This window comes from Saccostrea echinata, unplaced genomic scaffold, assembly GCF_033153115.1.
Source record: "Saccostrea echinata isolate AGI-Se365-2 ecotype Australia unplaced genomic scaffold, CSIRO_AGI_Sech_v1 ptg000030l, whole genome shotgun sequence".
NCBI classification, from domain to species: domain Eukaryota; kingdom Metazoa; phylum Mollusca; class Bivalvia; order Ostreida; family Ostreidae; genus Saccostrea; species Saccostrea echinata.
This window is the reverse complement of record NW_026889779.1, coordinates 11,427,363-11,450,954: the sequence shown is the minus strand read 5'-3', so window position 1 is coordinate 11,450,954 and position 23,592 is coordinate 11,427,363. Positions and strand designations below refer to the sequence as shown.

At 32.5% G+C, this 23,592-nt stretch overlaps 1 protein-coding gene across 1 annotated transcript; it reads right to left on the bottom strand.

The window, feature by feature from the left end:
- Positions 1 to 597: 597 nt before the first annotated feature.
- Positions 598 to 22,064, bottom strand: LOC133196803 (glutamate receptor 2-like; the record flags this gene model as incomplete). The annotated part of the gene is made up of 18 exons (XM_061332661.1): positions 598 to 762; positions 1,069 to 1,173; positions 1,355 to 1,492; positions 1,686 to 1,797; positions 1,919 to 2,175; positions 2,270 to 2,468; positions 2,612 to 2,967; positions 3,385 to 3,524; positions 4,692 to 4,776; positions 4,964 to 5,068; positions 5,369 to 5,476; positions 5,820 to 6,017; positions 6,703 to 6,861; positions 7,228 to 7,281; positions 7,374 to 7,585; positions 8,671 to 8,916; positions 21,378 to 21,527; positions 21,959 to 22,064. Coding segments are annotated over 18 exons (2,814 nt in total), but the record flags the coding sequence as incomplete, so codon positions are not given.
- Between the last annotated feature and the right edge of the window lie 1,528 nt (positions 22,065 to 23,592).

The window sequence follows — 23,592 nt, the reverse complement described above, 5'->3', positions numbered from 1 at the left end:
CATCGTACTGATCTCAGAAACGGCAATACTCGTATATGGTTACCCTGTGATACTGTTGGCTAAGATATAAAACTCCTTAGTTTTTTTAAGAATGTTTTTGTTGTAAAACATCATGTTTTGTTGATCTTATTTACATTTGGTGCAATCTTTGAGTCAATCGTAATTAAAAAAAAAAATAAGGAAATAAAACATTTGGTATATCTTTCCCCAGAATCATACCTTCTTCCAAAATATCGAGAATTATGTTAATTCATTATTAAAAGGTGGGGTGTTCGTTACAGCTGTCATATTGTAAATTTAGATTTTAAGTACTACCATCCTGTAAGTTCAAAATTTAAATATGCCAAAACACTTCATTAATACATATCATATGTACATTGTAATATATTTGAACTGACAATTGAATACTTTATGGGAAGCTATATATCAAAAATAAAAAAGACAAATATCAATAAAGGAAAGAATGATTTTAAAATATTTTTATTCTTATATTTGTCTTTCTTTAGGACACAAAAGAATAAAATAAAATCGTACCATTAAGTTATGGAAATGATAAAGTAGAAACGAATTCGATTCAAAATAACCAAAGTTCTTAGATGTATCTGATCAAAGATGTGGAACATGCATATATGTATAAAAAATGAGAAAATACATGTTATTATAAATAAATCAGATGTATCATAAAAGACTGGTGGCATGGATGTGGTTGACTCTGTTGTTTGACGCATCGTCCATGGCAAATTTTTCAGAATTAGATAAAATCTGCAATCAATGAATTTTTAAACAAAAAATTGTCAAGTAAATATATATCCATGACATCAAGCAATATTGCTTTTGCATGGTTAAGTATTATAACTGGTTTCAGTAAGTTATGTCTATATATAGATATGGATAAGTCAAATTAATTAAAAATTTATAATTGTTATGCTTAGATGATAAATGTAAAGAATAATTTGAATATTTCTTTCTTTGATATCAGTCTTTAAGCCGTGTTCTATCTTTTAAAAGAAATAATTTGCAACTGTGACAAACATACAGAATGTAACAGAAATTATTCAAATGACACACCCCTTTAGGCACTATTGGACTCATTCCATTGCTATGTTCTCCTACAGGATATGTAGAGTATTCTGGGTACATATTTGTATTGTCATTCCCAAGCATAAGAAATCCCTAGAAAACGAAAAATAAACAGGTTTGTAAATTTCAATGTAATATACACCATTTCAAAAATCAGATGAAAAAAATTATCTTAAAGATAACACTAAATCAACATCTTACATGTGTATATGAAGAAATGATGAAATATGTTTTAAATTAATAAGTTGAGCTTACTGAGGACAAAAATGCTTACCCCTTGTTTACTGTTGGACCTCGAACGTAGGAAATAAATAACGGCAAGAATAATAGAAAAAACTAGGCCGCTTATAAGAATAAAGAAAACCCCGGCCAGATTACTTAATGAGAGTGATTTCTTCTTCTTCTTGCTACCCTGTTTGTATTATAAATAAAATAATACTACTGTTACATTCATTCTATTAAACATACTAACAACAACGTACATGTATTCAATGAAATTCAATGATCTTCTCTGTTCTCTGATATGCAAGACACCATACTGATAAATTTAGCTTTGATCGAACAATTAAGCAAGTCTTTGTTAACTATGGTCTTACGTATAATACCTGATTTTCCTCCTGAACACCACATTCACCTTTTTCGATCCACCACCGTCTTTTCATTTTAATTAAAGACCCATTTTCTTTCAATTGAAGTATTGCTATAGACACCATTTCCCTGCAGTAAAGTCTTCATTCATTATACGTGAATCGTTAAGTATAGCTATGATTAATAAGCAAATTATCCAAATTATCAATTCTTATTGAAAGCTACATATTTGAAAGAATAAACAATTTACGTTAGTTCTTGATGTTTTCTAGTTTTTGCGGTTGCGATCCCGTATCCTTTGGTATTGAGTGGCGGGCCAACTTGCATTACGTCACATGGTTCTCTCTGACTAAAGTATTCATTATAAACCGATTCCAATAAAAATGCATATTTTCCTTTCATATCCCGGACTTTTCGAACACCCTCCTCTGTTGTCTTTACAAAAACACTTGGATAAGCGGTGGACATATACGCCCACATCTTTTGATATGTTGGAACTTTTGATTCCTATAGTTATTGAAAAGAATAAGAAAAATAGCATCGTTTTATATATCTAGCCTTAGTTCTTGTGTACAAACATGGAAAGGAAAAATCGACATACCTTGAAAAAAGATTGTGTAGATCCTGAGGACAGTGTACCGTAAGCTATTTCTGTTTGGGCTGCAAGGTCGTCGGCGTTTTGGATTGGAGTTAATAGTTTATCTATTGTGAGAAATGCTGCTAAATTTGCTGTATAAGATGAAATGACAATCAAAACAGCAAACCACCAGGTTCCTCCTATGATACGTCCAGCCACCGATCTGTTTAAAAATTATAATATCCTTTATTGCTAGACGTTGCTTTGTAAAAGGTTAAACTTAACTGTTCTACATACAAAAGAAGAATGATTTATTTTTCACCCTATCTTGTTAAATATCTAAATATATTTTAATTTTTTACTTACCTTGGACACGTGTCGCTACCCTGTAACATTAATGCCCCCATGGTGAACCAAAGAGAGCTCTCTAGTGTGAACTTATTAACAACGCCATTATCCATTCGGAGACACTTCCGCCTCCATTCCGCTGGACTAAAACGACTGACGATGAACATTCCAACACTGACACAGAAATATCCTGCTATTATACACATCCAAAGGGGGATAGAAAATGGTTTCAGAAAAGAAAAGACACCGGGTTTCTGAATCTCAGGTTTTTTAATCATAATGCTTATTCCACTATTCATGAAAGGTTTAGAAAAAGCTATATCCTCTTCTCTTTGTTTTGTAATTGTCAAAGGAGCAACTGCTAAGTCTGCTTTCTGAAACATACACAGGAAAGAAATGTCGTTTGTTGATATCCTTCAAGAGGAAATATTTTGTCTTATTCTGGGATTTTCATGAAGTCCCTAGATAAGACAAAAGAGAGGAAATGGATAGGCATGTTTCTGTTCGAAAAGAGTTTTCCCAAAAATGTTGAAATTTTGCCAAATATTTGATAGTAGAATTGGTTTTAAAACGGCATTTTATTCGCATACGGTTACAATATTTGTTTTAAAAATTCATTGGAGGTATGGTAATAAAGCATGAACATGCTGATAAATGTATATACACTCTACCAAAAACCTTTACTCTACAAATTTATATATATCAAAAAGTACAATCATTATAATTTATATGTTTCTTTTGGGAAAGTTTTAACTGTCTGCAAAAATTGCTTATCTATCAGATGGACTCACCCCCTGAACAAGTTCTCCAATTAAACCAGTCCAAGTTCCATTTTCTTTGGCTCCGTACACAGAGTCTTTATTTGGTCTTATTGTGTACTTGAAGTTTCCACAAAGTTCCGAGACGGCGGCAATAAGATCCACACAATAACCTGAACATTTTATTATATAGGAGTGCTGTTATTCGGAATATCAGAATCATCAGGTACTTGATTTTTACATTAATTCATATGATTTTTTTTTTCTCTCTTTTAAAATTTTTAATTAAAACATATTCACATTATATATATATATATTAGGGATGTCAACGAGTACCCGGTTAACCGGGTACTCGATCGAACGTCCGAGTATCGAATACTAAATATGGTACTCGGTTACTCGGAATTGTATTTTTTCTTATTTCAAAGTAATATTTTTATCAAAAACTTTTCAAAAATAACTTAAATATGCATACGGTAATTAGCGTGTCGTCATCTACACCTGCCAAACAACCGTTATCGCCTTTGGCTCTGTATATATTATCAGTAATTAGTGACCAATCACCTGGTACACAGCTGTTTTCACTAATTATGGTCCTTAATTTTTGGATGGCTTTAATGATTGTTTTCAGTGAACATCGTTTAAGTATGGTCTATTATCTTTAAATCATTTTTATATCTAATTAATATACGGCAGCAAAATTGGACATGCATAGAAATGCCGTTTACCCTCTTCAAAAGTGAAGCAATATTTAGAAATAACTAAAGATTAAAAAAATGTTGAAAGTCAGTTTCCGTAGTAAGTTTAGTGTGTATGGGGGAAACAACAAACATATGGAATAATATTAGACAAGCGATCCCAACAACGTCCGTTCCTTCCCTTCCGCTGGTCAAATCTGCGTAAGAGATTGTCCTCCTTTTGCGTTGATGAAATAGATCCTAAACAAGAACTGTAAACCATTTGTAATTTTTGATGTATTAATTTTGTCTTTTGTGTTTATTTTATAAATAAATTTAGTACCAAATTTCCCTTGGACTCGATTGTTTATATACATTTATAAACGTGATAAAAAAAGCTTTGGGTTTTAACATAGCTTAACGGGGCTCAGGAAAATTAACACACTTGTATTTTCATTTTTACCGAGTACCCGATCGGAAAAACATCCGAGTAACCGATTATCAAAAATTGACCGATTTGATATCCCTAATATATATATATATATATATATATATATATATATATATATATATATATATATATATATATATATATATATATATATAATGGTGAAAAATTATAAACGTGTAAGTTGTAATTAGCAATTATAAATGGAAAAATACCCTCGTACAGGTCGTTTGGGTTCTTTACGTTCCGTCTGTTTGCTGGGTTTTCATATTCCTTTTTGTACTGAAGAAAAGGTCTCTCCTGTAGATAAAACATATGTATAATTACCGATTCCTGAAATCATTCTCAAAATAAGATTCATTTTCACAACAGGTATAGATAGACATCTATTTAAAGACATAACTTTAATGCAATTGGAATGAAGCATCTAGAGCTATAAACAATAATAATGCCTGAACTTTAATACAAACTGATAAATTTTACTCACAAAAATACTGGTGATAACTAAGGTCTTCAGCTCCCCATCATCTGTCTCTTGTGTAATATTGGTTCCCTCTGCGACAAAACCGACATTGTCTACCCATCTGCCTATCTGTGATGGCATATTGATAAAAAAAAAAAGAGACCAGATTTTATTGGGATCTAGAAATTTCAAGTGTTCTCCCTAACTTATAAACGACGGGCCACGTACTATGAGGAGCAAAAAAAAACCCCCAGACTATTAGGCCATTACCAAAGCGTCTTAGAGGCAGTTAGTTGACTTCATAAAATCAGAAAAGGATTTTTTTTAAATTTCAAATTGTGTCATGAAAATTATTCAATGTAAAAGCACTTAAGTTACGAAACAGATTAACAGGTACAAATTCGATGCATATTTATGCTTATTACTTGCCTTTGTTGGATTTTCTTTGAATCCCACTTTATATACCCCAATAGAGTAGTTAGATCTGCGCCCATGTTCATCAATAGATATGTCACCAGTAAGTCCATTAATGGAAATCTGTAAGTTAAGATAAATTATCCTTTCACAATTCGTACAAATGTACCTTTCATGCAATCTTAAATTTCTGTTATCAATTAGCAAATATATGATTATCAGTTACTTAATGTGAAGTCAGAATATTCTACTGAGAGGGGGAAATTCATTTTCTTTTTTTGGGACTTATATATATATTTTTTTTTATAAATCAAGAATATCTAAAAGGATTATGTAGCTGATATAACTCTTTGATTCGTATGCCAAAGGAGAAGCCTTGTAATTATTTTAATGCAATTTAAAATAAATGCTTTATTTGTCTGGAATATTTTCATGGCATACATGTAACTAGGTTTCATTGACAAACCTTTTTGAGATTATTCATTATATTTAGTCCATGCATCCATGGTCTATTTCCAGTGCAGGGTATACCTTGAGTAAGGTCATAGTTGTATACTTTTGCTCTTCTAAAAGTAGATCTGAAGACTTCGGAATTGTTTTTTATCATAGATTGAATGGTTTCACGTAATAGGCTCACTGTGTCGACCATGAGAGCAGATTCCACCTAAAAAAAAAGTGTCAAATATTTGAAATGTATTAAATTTATTAAACGTTTATTCAGCAGAAATTATACTTACCATTGGAACATGTGCAACTGATCATTTCAGAATAATTTGTCAAATATTTTTATATATATTTTATATATTTTTTATGTAATGCATGTAACCTTTACCTAACTACTGCACTATTGTAAAAATCTTAAAATCTTGGAAGTGCAACATTCTTAACGACGGTTTGTACTTGAGGAGCATCACAGGGTATTCTTGGCACAAATGCGTTGCTTGTAGCCAAGAAATCTGTCAGGATTCTAGCCGGGGTTATTTGTATATGTGCAAGTCACATGACTAAGAAGTAAAAATGTTCTCTGGGCCAAGACTTTTAATGTTTAGGACTATGGATGTTTATATTTTTCACACTCAGCACACACATTTCTCACGATAAGATGTGTCAGAACCTTCATCCAATTACATTCCAAAAGATTAAAAATACCAGAATTTGAATATTTTTTGGGCAAGATGGCTGTTTATTTTTAAACCTAGTTTAAAGTATGCCTTTTAGAAACCGAGTAGAGACAATGAAGTCAACCAAGACATCTCTATAGTAAAAATCCCTCTAGGTTAAATGATACAATAAGTGATTTTATTTGACAGAAAAAAAATGTTCCATCAATTTCCTTTGAAAATTCTTACCCTGATTGTTTCCCCTGCCCCTTTCCAAATCGAGATTGGTAATTGCCTCCATTCCTCCAGAAAATTTTGGACAATTTCCGACTGATGATCTACTAGTTGAAATCCTGTGATGTTCACACCGCCATGTGAAAATCGCTCTAAACCATGGTTTACTATATCCTGTTTAAAAATGAGACACATGTTTTAAAACTCTTGATATGAAAAAGAAAATAAATATTTTTACGTTGGGTTTAATTTAACTGGGGGTCATACTTCTTTTTTACTCAAGTGAAATGGCATACTTTGTAATTTGGTGAAAATATTTTCAACAGTCAAACCACCTGCACAAAATCTTGATAGGAAAAAGAAAATAAATATTTTTACGTTGAGTTTAATTTAACTGGGAGTCAGACTTCTTTTTTACTCAAGTGAATCTCATACTTTGAAATTTGATCAAAATATTTTCAACCGTCAAACCACCTGCCCTGTAAATTCTATTCTAAACATGTTTATGCTATAAGGAATCTAAAATATAAACACACCTACCAAACTGCCAAGTAAATATGAATATCCTTTTTTATTCATTCCGACGTTTCGTATCTGTGGAAAAGACATAATATTTAGAACCATATTTGATATACTACTTTCAAAATATATAACAATATTAAAATAAGCATTAAAGATTACTAAACCTGTTGTAAAACAGCATCGTAAGCAGTTTCATTTGACAAATCAAAGACAATATGAATTGGATTAGTGTCGTTTGAATGTCCATGTTGTTCGTCCAGCATTTTGAGGTCCCTGTGGGCCTCGTGTAAGCTCCTGAGGCGCCTTGACGTTACCTCTGTATTTTGAAAGTCGCCGTCTTTTAACAGCAGCTCCAGTTCCATAAGTTGTGATAAACCTGTTTAAAAACAATAAAAAATTGCTATTTTTTCAATGTATTTTCCAATAAGCAAATTAAAATTTAAACAGAAATGTTTTTTTCTGTTTACAAAAGTTCCGAGATTTCTTTTTTCGTCCTTACAGGTATTGCAGTGTATAAAATCAATTACGAATAAAATTCTTATGATATTCCAATTATTATCTAGTTTGATTTTAATCTTATAAAATATTGTTAGACTAACTTGTTTTTTTTTTCTTTTAACCGAATTAACATTTCTGTACCTTAATAAACTGTTTCTACAATTCCAGAATGCGATAAAGATTGTACAATATAATCAGATTTCTAAAGGTTCTCACCTATGACAAAATGAGTAAAATATTTTACCTATGATACAATAAGTAACTATATATTTCAATGCAATAATTTATCTTGTACATTTCAATGCTATAATGTAACTAGTATATTTAAGTTCTTTTTCAATGAAGTCCAATTTTTATTTATTACATTGACATTTTATATAGCTAACAATCCCTAAAAAGGTTTATCAGAAGGAACGAAGAGATTATTTGATGAATGAGTAATTTCTTTAGTTGGTGTTTATAGAATTTGAGAAAATAACACACACAAAAAGTACAAACTTTTGACTTGGAATACGACACAAAGTTCTTCGCTATATACTATGTAATTATCAAAATAGCCAATCAATGTATTGATAATTCTCTATGGAAACTACTGTCTGATTTCATTTAATAACAGGCCCCTCAGCGCTCTTTTTAACAAGTTTACATAGCAAGAATTCAAAACAAGATAGAAGTACGTGGAGAGACAGTCAAATAATTGTACAAATAGGATTGTCTCGACAGGAATTAAACCAGAAAATATTACACTTTAGGGATTTGATAACAAAAAGAAAACAGGCTATTAACAAGGAACAAAATTTCCCTAATCCCAAAGCATGAATATTGAAGTAATAATTAACCAATGATGATACTGTGCATGTTTCAATTAAGAAAGCAAGATTTCGATAATGTTCCTTTTTCTGCACTTAATTAAAGCAGAACTGACCCTTATAACCTTATAACATGGAAATAAGAAAACAATACCAGAATCCGTATCGTAAATATAGTAGAATTTCGTCCATTTATTATGAATGATGATGGAGGCTATAGCCCGGGTTGTATCTGGCTTCATGAAGATGGAGAATGGTTTGATCTGATGTGGGTTGTTGTCTGTGTTTGGGCTCAAATAAGGCATGTGAAACACACGAGTGTAAGAATCAAGGACTTCGTGGGAAATTTGAGACTGGGATCCTACTAGTGCAAAGACTCCATTTGACAAATGTCCACAAACTGTAAAAAAAAAAAAAAAAAAAAAAAATAGAGAGTACTTGTATGTAAGCTGTTTGTCCATTCATTTCCAAACTGTAAAATAATAACAGTTTGCTCCACCCTTATTATTATTTTGCTAAACACATGTTGATTGTACACACAAGTGCTTCAAAGTTGTATTTATTTGGTGATCAAGTCTTCCAACAAAGACTTGTTGGAATTTCCATGGGTACTATAACAGATCTATTTTTTATGAAGCAGAATTTCTTTTTTACAAAAAACTTCTACATGAAAAGAAATCTCTTCTTGTGGTCTTCGACATTTAGATATATCGACGACGTTTTGTCAATCAACAATATTCATTTTCAATCCTATGCTGAATCAATTTATATCGTTTTTAACTCAAAATAAAAGACATTACAGAGTCTTTTGGAGAAGGATTACAGAGTCTGCCACATCTGTTTCATACTTGGGTATTTTACTTAAAAAAGACATTAATGGCAACCTAACAACAAACTTAATGATAATCGTGATGACCTCAACTTTGACAGATAAGTTGATGATACAAGTACACCAGTCCCTATTAAAGTCAATAATTCGCCAATTCTATGGTCGATAAAATGATTTTGTTGGCAAATACAATCTATCGTTAAGTTGAATGTTGACTGACATTTTTCATACAAATTGTAAGGCCATAATTATTTTCACACTGAATTTTCTACGGGTTTTACCGTTTGCCCAATCATGACAAGGAGCATACGGCGGGTTTGAACGGTCGACAGGGGATGCTTACTCCTCCATGGCACCTGATCCCACCTCTGATGCTTTTGGAAGTCCGTGTTTGCTTTGCTCCCAATTTGTATTGTTTAAATGGACTTTTGAGCTTAATTACTGTTCGTTATCGTCATATTTCATATTTGGTTCATATCAATATTTTGTGATTCGTCTCCTTACAGAAGTAGTTAACAGTACAAGATATTTAACTGAGTAAAACATTTAAAATGTCTTAATAATTCCTCTTTAATATTTTTTGCAAACAAAGAACAAATGTTACGAGTTCTCTGATTTGCCACATGAGTACTGGGATTTTCAACATTATTTCCAAACTGAAAACACTTTAACAAACATATACGGTATTCGAGTGCTTACTTAAATCTGTTATTGTATTGGTTTTTTTTGGGTTTTTTTTTTTTTTTTTTTTTTTTGGTTTATTTAACGTCCCTTTTTCAATCATATTGAGAAGCCACCACTTGCCGGTGGATGGCTGCAAATTTAGACCTGTACTTTGGCATTTAAGGCCTTTGAGCAATGATGGATTTTTTCGTGTCAGCACTTACTGCGACACGGGACCTCGTATCCAAAGGACTGGTCTCCACGTCGCATAGTGAATTCGAACCTGCGAAGTAAGGATCAACTCCCTACAGCGCAACTCTAGAGCAAACGCTCTAACCACTGCGCCACGCGGATGACTAATGCCATAAAATGTTATCAAATACATATGTAAGATTTGAGAAGACGTAAAAAGGACTACTTTCAAGAAATATATATCTAAGTTCAGGAGTGTGAATTCTATTCAATATGGCTAATAATCAATTAGTTATGCAACATTTTGTGTCCCTAAGTTTGTGATAGTGGTTGTGCTGTCCAAATAATAAGATTAGATACACGTAACAATGTCAGAAAGTGTTCATGTTTCTCCATCAGTCAAATTCTTGTTTCTTAGACGTTAATGGCTGTTGATAAATTGATATATAGCGGGCGAGTCATTGAGGTCTTAAGCGAGTTTCCCCCTTTGCCCTCTTGGCATTCCCACTTTCTGATACCGAAAATCTGTATTAAACTTTGCTTCTTTATCGATTTTTGTTTCAAATGAAACGGTTACGAAATGGAATTATTAAGACTAGTTTGCTGACAGAACTCGGCTGTGGCGGAAGTGGCTTCACAGCGACAATGATTGATGGTCATGCAAGAAACCAGTTAAGCACAGCACGCGACACAACCTGTAAGCACACAGTATTTCAAATTTTAACCCAAACATATCCGTTTGAAAATATGTGTTAAAATTCTATTGATTGTTTAACTTGTAAGAAATGCTTGAAAATAATAATATTCCTTAAGGGAGCCATTCAGATTCGTAATAATTCAATCAGATGTGCAAGATTTCCTTTTTTCCTTTTTTTTTTTTGCTTGATGTTACATGTATTTTGCAATTTTTTGTTAAAATAATGCATTTTACAGATAGATAAAAATTTTCATCAGACATGATTTGTACTTTTTTGATTCGTGCATCAAACATCTCATGTAGATTGTATTACATTTGTGTTGTCATTAAGTGTGCTTTAAAGTGTTGGTTAGGTTTTTGAACACTTAGTATACATGTACAACAAATACAGACATTTTAATTAGTATGTACTACTTCCAGGTTTAATTTTAGCTGATTGACAGGGGTTCACAGACCAGGTTAATTTAGAGGCGGTAGTTATTTCCTCCCTCACGATCTAATGGGTAGATTTTTAAAGAAGCATAATTTTAATTTTTAACTTCAGAATTTGCATTTTTTCAAATCTGGAGTTTTCCTAATTAATTAGACTGATGGATAATCAAATACACAAACTGCCAATTACAAATTTCAACAAATTTTCTAAAGACTTAATCGACAGAATAATATCATAGTAATTAACCGGATATTACTACAATGAAACGTAAAAAAAAGAAAGAATCGAAAACTGTGTTCGTCAAGCAGACTTTGGGAAATTTATGAGACATAATCGCAATTTTGATGAAAATTTTATAGCCCGGATTACACGACACACGGACAGATTATTGTGAAAACAGAACAGGGAGTCATCAAGATATAATCTCTCTTATTTCATCGTCAGCCGAGCTGTCACTATAGATTTTACAAAAAGCCATCATTTCGGCGTCTCATTAGCACTTTTGAATAATAAGCCGTTACATGACCAATAAAGTCTCCGAATGAAGTCTCGTTGGCATTCTCGGATGGAATATGATATATAATTGATGATCCAACATTACCGAGAGTCCCTACAAAATTTCTTAATCATGTGGACTCTTTTCAATTACCCTTCTACAATCAAACACTGCTATAATGTCTTTACCGCGTCATAAAGTCCCTATTAAGTGTCCTCGAAAGGAGGTTTTAATCTGATAAAACCTTCGCAGCTTCTGTGAAATTGATTGGTCAGATAATTATCTTTGGTCCAAAGGTGTATCTTTTATCCATTAGTTTTTCGGTAACTATCTGTTCATTGCAAGTTAAGTCAATAAACTGTAGATATACAGAACTGCAGTGAGTCACACCTACTTTGTAAAGTACATGCATATTAAACATCAAAACTTCTTTGATCCTATCAAATGCGATTTTTGTGCCCCGCTTTCGCTAAAAGTAGAGAAAGGTTAAACGTCAAGGTCGGAAATTTATTTATTGAATAAAATGGTTTTTAGATGACAACTTAGTTCTCTTTGAGCTTTTGCAATGAAAATTTAAGATGATGAACCACCAACTTAAGAAAGACCCATATCGAATTGAAGTCAAAGGTCAAGGACAGAAATTTCTATTAATATTAAAATGGTTTCCGGAGGACAAGTTCTCTTTGTTTCCAATAAAAAATTAAGGTGATGACTCTCCCTAATTTGAGGAAAATCTGTTTTTGCAATGGTTTTGCAATGAAAAGTCGTATCATAACTCCCCATGAATTAAAGAATTCCGATTGATTTTTAATCTAAACGTTTAAGGCATATATCAGAAATTCATATACTGCATAGAATGGTTTTCAGATGATACAATATGTAAATAACGTTGGTTCTCTTTAAGCTTTTGCAAAGAAACTTAATGTGATGCTGTCTTTAACTTCAGACAACCTTTCTGATTTTGAGACCAAAGGTTAAAGGTTAAGGTTACAAATTCATATATGGTATGACTTGGTTTCCAGATTCACTTCAATACTGTCTTTAACTAAAATATGATTTCTTTTGATTTTGAAGTGAAAGGGTCAAAGATCAAGGTCATAAAACCCTTAATTAATTTGTTAATGTAATAAACTTGAATTAAAGCATTCAAAAGTTGTAAGCTTGTATATAAAAATATTCCGGTAAATGTTAAATCAGTAGCAATCGTTTTCATCTCAGTAGCAAGTTTTAATGAGAGAGAGCAAGAGAGAGATTCCAGTGGACTATTAACTCATAGTTTTAGATTATACACCTTTTGAAATTTTGTTTAATTTTAAAGAGATTGCAAAGAAGCAGAGGAGTTTTGAGTCTAAAGTATATGACCGAGGATCGTTTACCAGAGTATGGTGTGATTTCTGCAAAGAATTACCGGTTCACTTCAAAACTGGGAGTTAAATTTCCCTTTGGATTTGTCTTATTGCAGAAAATGTTTATTATGCACTTAAAACAAGGAATAAAAATGATTTCAGACGGGTTGTATGTACTCAGTCGACAATTAATGTGTCATTGTCTCTTTTCCTCGAATGATAATCACTTTTAGCATCACAGAATGAAAAGAACCTAGGAAAACTTGAACAACATTCATTAATTTGACATAAAAATATGTTTTTTGAGCCGTTGACGAATACTAAGTATTGCCATGTTATACGTTATGAGGATCCAAGATTATTCTCTGAGGCGTTCTAAGAGGACTCCTCTGTTTGTCAAAAAAGCACAGCTATACCGAGTAATAAATTAAGCTCTCATGCAAACCAGTTGTTCTGTAACCAAACCCGTAGTGTAGTACGGAAGCCCTGGAGGGATACTGACTTACTTTTTAGGTGTTATGGCTTAATTGTTAATTAATTTTTTGTTATTTTCATTTGTTATCATACGTTTACTTACCCCAAAACGTGGCGTACAAGATGGAGGCTACGTGTAGTTTCAGAAAAGATGAAAGAATAGTTTGCCGTTGAATTTATCACTAATGACAAGATAAAATAGTAGTTATGTTCATATGTTCAATAATTATGCACACTGGAAGTTGCAAATAAGAATTGTAATATGATATAAGTAATAACTATTAAGTAACAAGAAATAACAAATAAGAATGAACAAATAAGAATTAACTTAGAACAACTTAGTTACAAGATATAACAGAAAAGAATTAAGTAATCACAACTGTACTGGAAAACTGTAAACTACAATAAGCCACAGTTTAACCAGGACTAAACATGTAATTTTGATAATGAACGTAAGTCAAGCAACACGTTCTCCATAGCTACGTTACACTGAGTTATAACCAACAATAAAAAAAGTCATAACAAATAAGTCACAACAAATACTTAAAACAAATAAGTCATAATAAGTAAGTCAGTGTCCCTCCAGGGCTTCCGTACAAACCTGGCATATATGTTTTTTTTTTGTTGACCCTTTTATATTCATTTCATATTCCTTTTATATGACAAACATGCGTTTCTTATAATGTTAGATCTGTGTACTTAATATTCAGCTTTAATTTATATATACATATGTCTGTGAAAGAGACAAGCATTGAAGACAAGTCTGTTTTATTAGTACTCTAAATTGACCATCCTATTATATATTGGACAGTAATATCTATAAGAATATTCCTATGTCACTGCGATTTTACTTTTGAATCTAGACCGCTTCAACCTTATGAATGGTATATCGAGTCCTCTATAACGTCGAAATTATGAAAGCTAAAACACTTTTACCCTGCAATTAAACTAGTCTAGATTTTAATTTGAAAGTTAAATAACCGGTACATTCAAATCGTTTCGCTAGTTGATAGATTGAAACATACCAGAGACATCAATTATTGTGTTTGAATTTGCTTGTTCATCACAGCAATAGTAATATACACACATCATCAGTGAGATCTCTGTTATATATAAGGTATAACGGGTATTTTCTTCTGTTGTTCCTTTTCTACAAAATTTTGCGAATAGGACAAAATCCCCAAAACTATAATCGCAAAGAACTCTTAAAATTTTTATTCAGATATTTAGAAAATGCGTATCATTTTTTTCTAATGTGATAAGTGTTGCATACGCCAAGGTAACCTTTTTGCATCATTTTAAGTTATTTTATAATTGCTTTCTGTGTAATTAAAAAAACATGTTTACATGTGCTGAGGTTGGATATAAAAATCATTTGGAAACAATTCACAACACTACTTTAATTAAAGTAGAGCTTAATTTCAGTTCTAATTCACCATAAACAAGGTCAACATGTCACGAAATCTAAAAATATATAAAATGTGGCAGAAAAACATAGTCCGTAAATAAATCTTTTGCGGTATAATGCAACCACAGAAATTTAAAACGCCAAAATTAACTTCATATCCCAAAAAATTCAAACCTCAGAAAATCCCCGTTGAATGGAATGTACAAAAGAGGATGGGCCATATTTATTATTCTCGCCCATTACTATCATGTACCAGGAATATTTAACTTTTGTCTTATATATTGATGTCTTACAAGAGGCCCATGGGCCACAACGCTCACCTGAGTCACTTTAACCTTCTGTTCTTATCAGCAGATTTTTTATTTATATATTCCTGTATAAAATTATAATATATTATGGTCTGGATTTGAATAAACTTAAATCTACACTATATGATGATTGACTGATTGATTATGTGTTGTTTTACGTTCCGATAGAATTTTTCACTCTCATACAGACGCCACCATATACCAGTAAAATGCTTTAAATTTAGACCTTTACTCGGCAGTCAGGGTCATTGAGCAGTGAGGGTTCTTTATCGTGCCAATGCCTACCATGACAAGGGGCCTTGGTTTTTAAGGTCTCATCCGAAAGACGCAACTTTCACTTCAAAGTGCTGAGCGCTTGGTGAAGGAACAGTTGCTACCTCTTTTTTTTTTTTATCGACTTAGGTCAGTTGCGGCCGTGATTCGAACACAAGACCTTCCAATCATGGAGCACTATCCAAGGCAGGCATGGGGTTGACTAATCATGACTTTGCTGATTTTGAGAAGAATTTTTTTCTATGTATTTCTATAAAAAACTTTGTTCGCCCATAGTGGCCCCACCCTATCCCCGGGGGTCATGATTTGAACAAACTTGCATCACATTTCCTCAGAAAGCTTTCACTTAAGTTTCATCTTTTCAGTCATTGTGGTTCTGAGGAAGAAGATTTCTAATGAATCTTTGAGTTAATTATCTCCCTTGAAAGAGGATGTGGCCCTCCATTTGAAAAAAAAATTGAATACTCTTTACCCAAGGGTACCATTTACAAAGTTTGGTTGAGATTGGCCCAGTGGTTCTGGAGAAGAGGATGAAAATGTGAAAAGTTTACGACGACGTCAATAAACCAGAAGTCTCTGATGAGACTGTAGCTCTACTGGTCTGTTTGTATAACAAAAGAAAAGTAGCACTTGGATTTGAAACATTGCAACATGCAACAATAAATAGAATTATGTATCTTAATGTAGTCTACTTTTGTGACAAGTTATATTGAAATCAAATGAAAACTAGGAGTAGTAGCGTTTTGAAAGTATTTCACAGAAATTTCTATTTTTAGTAACCATGACAACACCATTCACCCAAATAAAAAAAAACAGAAATACATATTATGTATCGTAGTGTATTCTAACTGTGTGCCAAATTAGATTGAAATCAGACCAAAATTGTAGGAGGAGTAACGTTTTAAAGGAATTTCAAAGAAATTTCTATTTTTAGTAACCATGGCAACACCGTCCATCGAAATCAAAAACCGATGCAATAAATTATGTACCTTAGTGTAGTCTACTTGTGTGCCAAGTTATACTGAAATCGGACCAAAACTGTAGGAGGAGTAGCGTTTTAAAGGAATTTCACAGAAATTTCTATTTTTAGTAACCATGGCAACACCGTCCATCGAAATCAAAAACCGATGCAATAAATTATGTATCTTAGTGTAGTCTACTTGTGTGCCAAGTTATATTGAAATCGGACCAAAACTGTAGGAGGAGTAACGTTTTAAAGGAATTTCAAAGAAATTTCTATTTTTAGTAACCATGGCAACACCGTCCATCGAAATCAAAAACCGATGCAATAAATTATGTATCTTAGTGTAGTCTACTTGTGTGCCAAGTTATATTGAAATCGGACCAACCCTATAGGAGGAGTAGCGTTTTAAAGGAATTTCAAAGAAATTTCTATTTTTAGTAACCATGGCAACACCGTCCATCGAAATCAAAAACCGATGCACTAAATTATGTATCTTAGTGTAGTCTACTTGTGTGCCAAGTTATATTGAAATCGGACCAAAACTGTAGGAGGAGTAGTGTTTTAAAGGAATTTCACAGAAATTTCTATTTTTAGTAACCATGGCAACACCGTCCATCGAAATCAAAAACCGATACAATAAATTATGTATCTTAGTGTAGTCTACTTGTGTGCCAAGTTATATTGAAATCGGACCAAAACTGTAGGAGGAGTAGCGTTTTGAAAAATTGTTTACAGACAGACGGACAGACAGACAGACAGACAGACGGACGGACGACGGACACCTTACTATCGCATAAGCTCTTCTGGTCTCTGACCAGTAGAGCTAAAAAGACAGCGGACAAACCTGCTCCTCAGGTGAGCTAAAACCCCTTTATTTGATTGTATAAAATTTAAAGACAATTGATATATATTCACCAAAGAACCATCAATATACAAACACGACATGATTTTAAATTATATTTTTTGTGATGTCTAGTTCAGATCGTTATCAACCAGAACTTCATAGTATGAATTGGAATTGTGGAATATCTGACTCCTTCACTGTTGGTGTCATTTGTATGGAATTAGAGGCAGAATTATTGAAGTGAACTAAACAATGCAGAAAATGTCTCTGGTATCATCGAAAAAAAAAATTACCGATCGTTTTTGTGGAAGAATGGAATGGCAGCAGTGAAGCGTCCTTCGGGAATGCCTCTGAATAGTCACGCTTTTAATTAATACTCTGCTTTTTGTAGAACTGTTATAGACAATCATTGTACTGTGCAGAATAGAACCCTTCCATGCTAAGGGGGATATTCCTTGTTCAGAATTGAAATGGTTAATATGTCTTTATCATGCTTTGAGGTTAATGTTTCTATTTGTTTTAAATCTTTCTGGAGGGAAAATACACCAGTACTATTTTTCTGTGATGAAGGGACATTTCTCTTATAATTGTATATGTTCTTCTACAGATTCAATGTTTTTCTTCCTATAAATTGTGATCCCGCATCTGATGTTCTTTGAAATATCCAGACCAACATATCACCCTAATGGAAATCTCAATTAGGGATTGAGATAGACATTAAATGTTTTTATTTAAATCAGGTCAACCGAACTAATCAATTGAAAGCTTAAAACGAGTCATACATCTTGCCATTACGTCTCTAAAACACAGATAATGTGCGATATTGCCTGAGGTTAATGAATAAAACGTATGTGGTCATGTGAATGTACATTGTTCGTTGCTTCTACAAATCCCCGTTTTTAAAGGGTCGGCTGTCCTTGTAAAGTACAGAAAGGAATTAAACATATATCTTCTTCTCGCATTTACACAAGATTGGATGCAAAAGACATGTAGTAACTTTTACAGTCTGGTAAAATAAAACCTTATATGATTTTTCCTTGTCTTGTCTTCTTTATACATATTATTGTTTTTTTTAAATATACGATAAGTTTGAGAGCTTTTATATATATATATATATATATATATATATATATATATATATATATATATATATATATATATATATATATATATATATATATATATATATATAATTCACATTCAAAGAAATATTTCCGGAATTCTATTACTAGTACATGTATTTGTTCTGAATAGGCCATTTGTAGTATTCAGAATATGTTTTCAAATGACCACGTGACAAGCAAACACTGTATCCTTAAATTTAGGTTATAATTATAAAAATTTAAACTACATGTAATCATTTTGGTTGGAATTTCTCAAATAAAATAAGCATTATCCATATTGTGGATTACTGTTACAGTAATTTTCTGTAAGTGTCTTAAAATAAATAAATAAACAAATAAAATTAAAATTAAAATGTTTGTCGTAAATCAATCTTACTGGGAATTTGTAATCAGTGCTTCAAGAGTGTTGTCAAAACTGTACTCTTTTTAATACGAGGGGTGATCAAAAAGTTCGCGAACTAATTGAATAACTTCCATAAAAGAAATGAAATTAGGTTTTAGTGTTCATTATTTTTTAAAGTAGTCCTCTCCAATTTAAATGCACATCTGTCACTGTTCTGCCCATGCGCGAATCACGTGATACAGGCGGTCACGTGACATGCTCCGAAGCGTTCCGTTCACAGGATGTAAAAGATTTTTCCGAGTCTTATATTTCTTACCATGCAAGTTATTTTTAATAACAAGAAACTTGTCAAAAGTGGCCAAATCTCGGCAATAGGTTGGATGGATAAGGATATCCTTTCCCGGAATGAGCATGGTGACCATCACAACCCTAGTCTTCTGTCTTGGGAGCGTCGTTTATCCAATGTAGATATAAGGCATGGCGCCTTCTTTTTATCATATCTGATATGATTAAAGTCTAAAGTAAACAATATTTTAGGGATTTAATAACTGTATTATTGTTAAGATATTCAACTATTTTTTCTAACTGTAACTTGGCGGTCTTTCATATCAAATTGCTAAACTGAGGACACATCTCTTCCCCACATCTCTTCCCCAGCTTGCTTTCACTGGGCAAGAGAACAAGCATCATTTTAACCATCTCCCTTCTTTCACTTCAATCCAATTAAAGATTGAACTCCTGGCAAGTATTTTGTCTTCATAAACTTTGTACAAAGTATTATATGCTACTGCAAAGGAATTTCCAAAATACACATTAAACTTTACAGCCGTTCGTTGCTCGAGTACGACTGAGTCAATCATTTTTTGTCACAAGTAACCTACCTAATGACGTCATTTTCACATTGTGACGTCACAAACATGGAGCAAAACATTACATAAAACTGCTATATATAGAACACATGTATGACTATATGTGTGCCAAATTTCATTTTGATCTGAATTGTGGTTTTAAAAATATAGAGATAGTTCGCGAACTTTTTGATCACCCCTCGTATAAGATATAAAATCTTCTAAAGTTGATTTTAAGGGGAAGAAGGACCTTGAGCTGAAAAAATACCCGTCATTCAATTTTTTTCATATTTTGTATATTTCTTATTAAGTATGTCCCACATATCTTAAACCAGTTATATCACTAGGTTTCTTACCTTATTTTAGAGATATTGATTGACAAATACTATGCCCTACAGTATCTAAGTAGAGTTTTAGTTCTCCATGTTTCCGGGCCCATTACTCTGTCCATAATGGGATTTTTTAAGCACAAATAAAAAACATGTAAGTGGACATGTATCTTTTAAAATATTTCATAGTATGAATAGGGTTTAACATTCGAAAAAGCAAGTTTCTTCTATCACACTGCATCTGGATAGCGAAAATTACGTACTTTTTAAGACAACTTTAACAACAAAAAACGTAATTTACCAAAAATTCTATCATTCAATATTTTTAAATTTACGTTGAAATATAAGTCCTTCAAATTATTGATTAACTGTAAAAATTTCGAATGGTGAAGCTGACCTCAATATTGCACAGGACATCGTTAAAGAGGACATAAGCATGACAAAAACGTGTCATGTTTACATTTCTCGAGTACGGGAAAAACCAACTATGACGTCACACGTAAGCTAAATAAGCGAAATAAGATATACCTACATAAGATTTCCGTCATCAGCCATGCAAAAATAATTTTTGTGTTCCCCTGTCTCAGAATATTTTATCATATACTGATTAAGACCTGTTTTCACAAAGTAATACAGCCCCTGTATTTACCGAGTATGATCTTGCTGTACTAACAAATCGTGTATGACGTCACCGACTTGTTGGACGCGCAGTTTAGGGAAACAGAGGAGTGGATCAATCTTTTTCATAATTTGTTAATGCTTACAAGAATTTTAAAACTTTTTATTTTTTTAAATATAAGGTGGTTATTAAAGTTTAAAAAATGTCAAAAAATTATACAAGAACTGATGCTTTACACGTTTTGCACTTATATAAACGGAGACTATGACGTTGTTAAACAGAGTCATGTGACCATGTGTCCTTCATCCCCTTAAAACCAGAATACGAAACCCCAGTATATTAAGATTTAAGCTTAGTATGTTGTTTCATTAAGTAGAGCTTGGAAAATTTAGTATAGCTAATCGTTCTATGGTTTATATTTTTTTTTAATGAGTACATACATGTACCAGCATGTGCTGAAGCAAATAAAATTCACTGTTTTGGAAGATTACTTGTAGATAAAATCTTTATCTTTTGCATGTTATAAACATTGTCTGAAAATGTAAAGTTAAAGCTATTTCTGGGAAGAATCGGTACGTGTAACTTGACTACAAAATCAGGTAACCAGGTATAGTAAAGTATGACTATTTCCTTTTTCGAATAAACACGTGAAGTGTAAAGTAAAAGCTTACTCTTTTGGATGAGTTGGAAGCTATCGTGTATTGAGATGTCCTCAATGATTGTGGAGAAATTAAAATGGTTCTTTTTCTGTTGTAGTATCTTGTTCATGGCGTAGTGAAATCCAGTCCTGGCATATACATCGCTCCAATCAAATATGGCACCTAAGGAAACATTGTAATAATCTAGAGAAAATGCTCAGAGATTTACTTTAAAAAAAATAGCTTTATTAAGGAGTGATAAGATTTTTTTAAATGTTAGTACAAGGGATTATCGAAATAAGAGTGGACAAAGTGATTTTAAATCTTAAAAGTTCTTATTAGTTACTTACTACAACGAAGATTAATTCTTAAACCATTTTACCCATTCATTAAATTTTAGCTTAATTAAAATCTGTAAAGAAAATAAGGTTATGGAATCAAGTGCAGCATTCAAACCATTTGTATTACAATTTTCGGTTTTTTTAAAGAGTATCGGTAAAGCAACCTATAGAAAATCAACTTTTGACCTTTTTTTTTTTTTTTACTCTATGTGTATTAAATTTTGCAAGAAATAAATAAATAAAATGTTATTTCTCAAATTCTAAGAAACCTACCGATAGGGAAGCCGTGTTGATAGGGTACTGTCTCGACACAATACGCAGACTGGAACAAAAAACCACACACAATTACTAGAACTGAACGCATATTAAGACACTGTATTTAAGAAATCCTGTGGTTCCGATGTTGGTCAGAGTTTGAGCAATTTTACGCAGTCTTAGAAGTTCAGTCCATAATAATCCGAGTTATTGATCAGTTTCTATATCATCTTTTCCGCGGTAGGACAAACGGAACTTCACAATGGAAATCATAAAAATGACAAACATTTCAAACAAGCACCCGATGCTTCCAATGGTCGTTATTTTCTTGCATGTTTCCCATAAGAAAAACGCAGCGCCACCGTGTAATCCAATTTGCTTCTAAATACAAAGTATGGCTTCACGGATTGTAAAAATGACATTGAAGTGCCATGAAATTTGTCTTCCTGTCCTTATTAAGACATAGAGGAATTTCCAAGAGTAATTGGAAGGATTAAAAATACCATTTCTTTACAAAATGTACCACTTTTGAACAATATTATATAACTATTCGATAACGTCATTTATATTTGATTGGTAGTATTCATAGTAGAATAAAAAAAAATTAGCTAATCAATTTTTTTTCAGCTTGGTTATTAAGTTGCTTGATTGATTATTCACTGTCCATTCACAGTCTCTCACACTGTCTATTCAACTGAGGAATATAGTATAATATTATCTTTCATAGACTGCAAATCTGCTTATGCAAAAATTACCAAGGCTCCATGTCAGTTACTATCCTCATACACATCAAAACATTGATACTTATTACCTATATTTACATTTTTACCTTACAATTATTAGAACCCTAGCTTTAGATCAAACTTAATTCCTATATAAGTGTGCATACTTCAAAGAAGCTGCCGTGTATAACAGTTTGCATCGCATTTCCCTCCACTGGCCTCGATCTCTCCCTTATCGATACAATACATGTAACTACGCCTCCTGACGTAACGACAACTAAATGACAAATATAGACAGTTCAAGGGTCACACTAGATGTCATGTGGTTATGAAGGAATAACCCCAGATGTACTGGTAAACAAGATGTGTTTGTGAAACATTGATGCCCCCGAATGGCAACTCATAACAAAGGTCAAACTTTCTCGAATGCAAATCAGATATGTTGGTATCCAAAGTAAGGTCTTGTCTTGATGAATATACCTGTGAAATATGAAAACTCTAGCAGCAACCATTGAATAGATATGGAAAAGGTTAAAGTTTTCCAAAAGTTGGTCAAACATCAAGGTCAACTTCAAAAAGTCAAAATTAATGGTGCCCAAGGAAAGGCCTTCTAACAAGAAATACACATGTTAAATATGAAAGCCCTAGCACCAACCGTTCTAAAGTTATGGCCAAGGTTAAAGCCTTTCAAAAGTAGGTCAAATTCCAAGGTCAAAGTGTCAAAGTTGTTGGTATCCAAAGTAAGGTCTTGTCACAAGGATACATATGTGAAGTATGAAAGCCTTAGCACCAATTATTCAAAAGTAAAGGCCAAGGTTAAAGTTTTTCAAAAGTAGGTCAAACTTCAAGGTCAAAGGGTCAAAGTTGTTGGTATCCAAAGTAAGGTCTTAATTGTCACAAGGACTACATATGTGAAGTATGAAAGCCCTA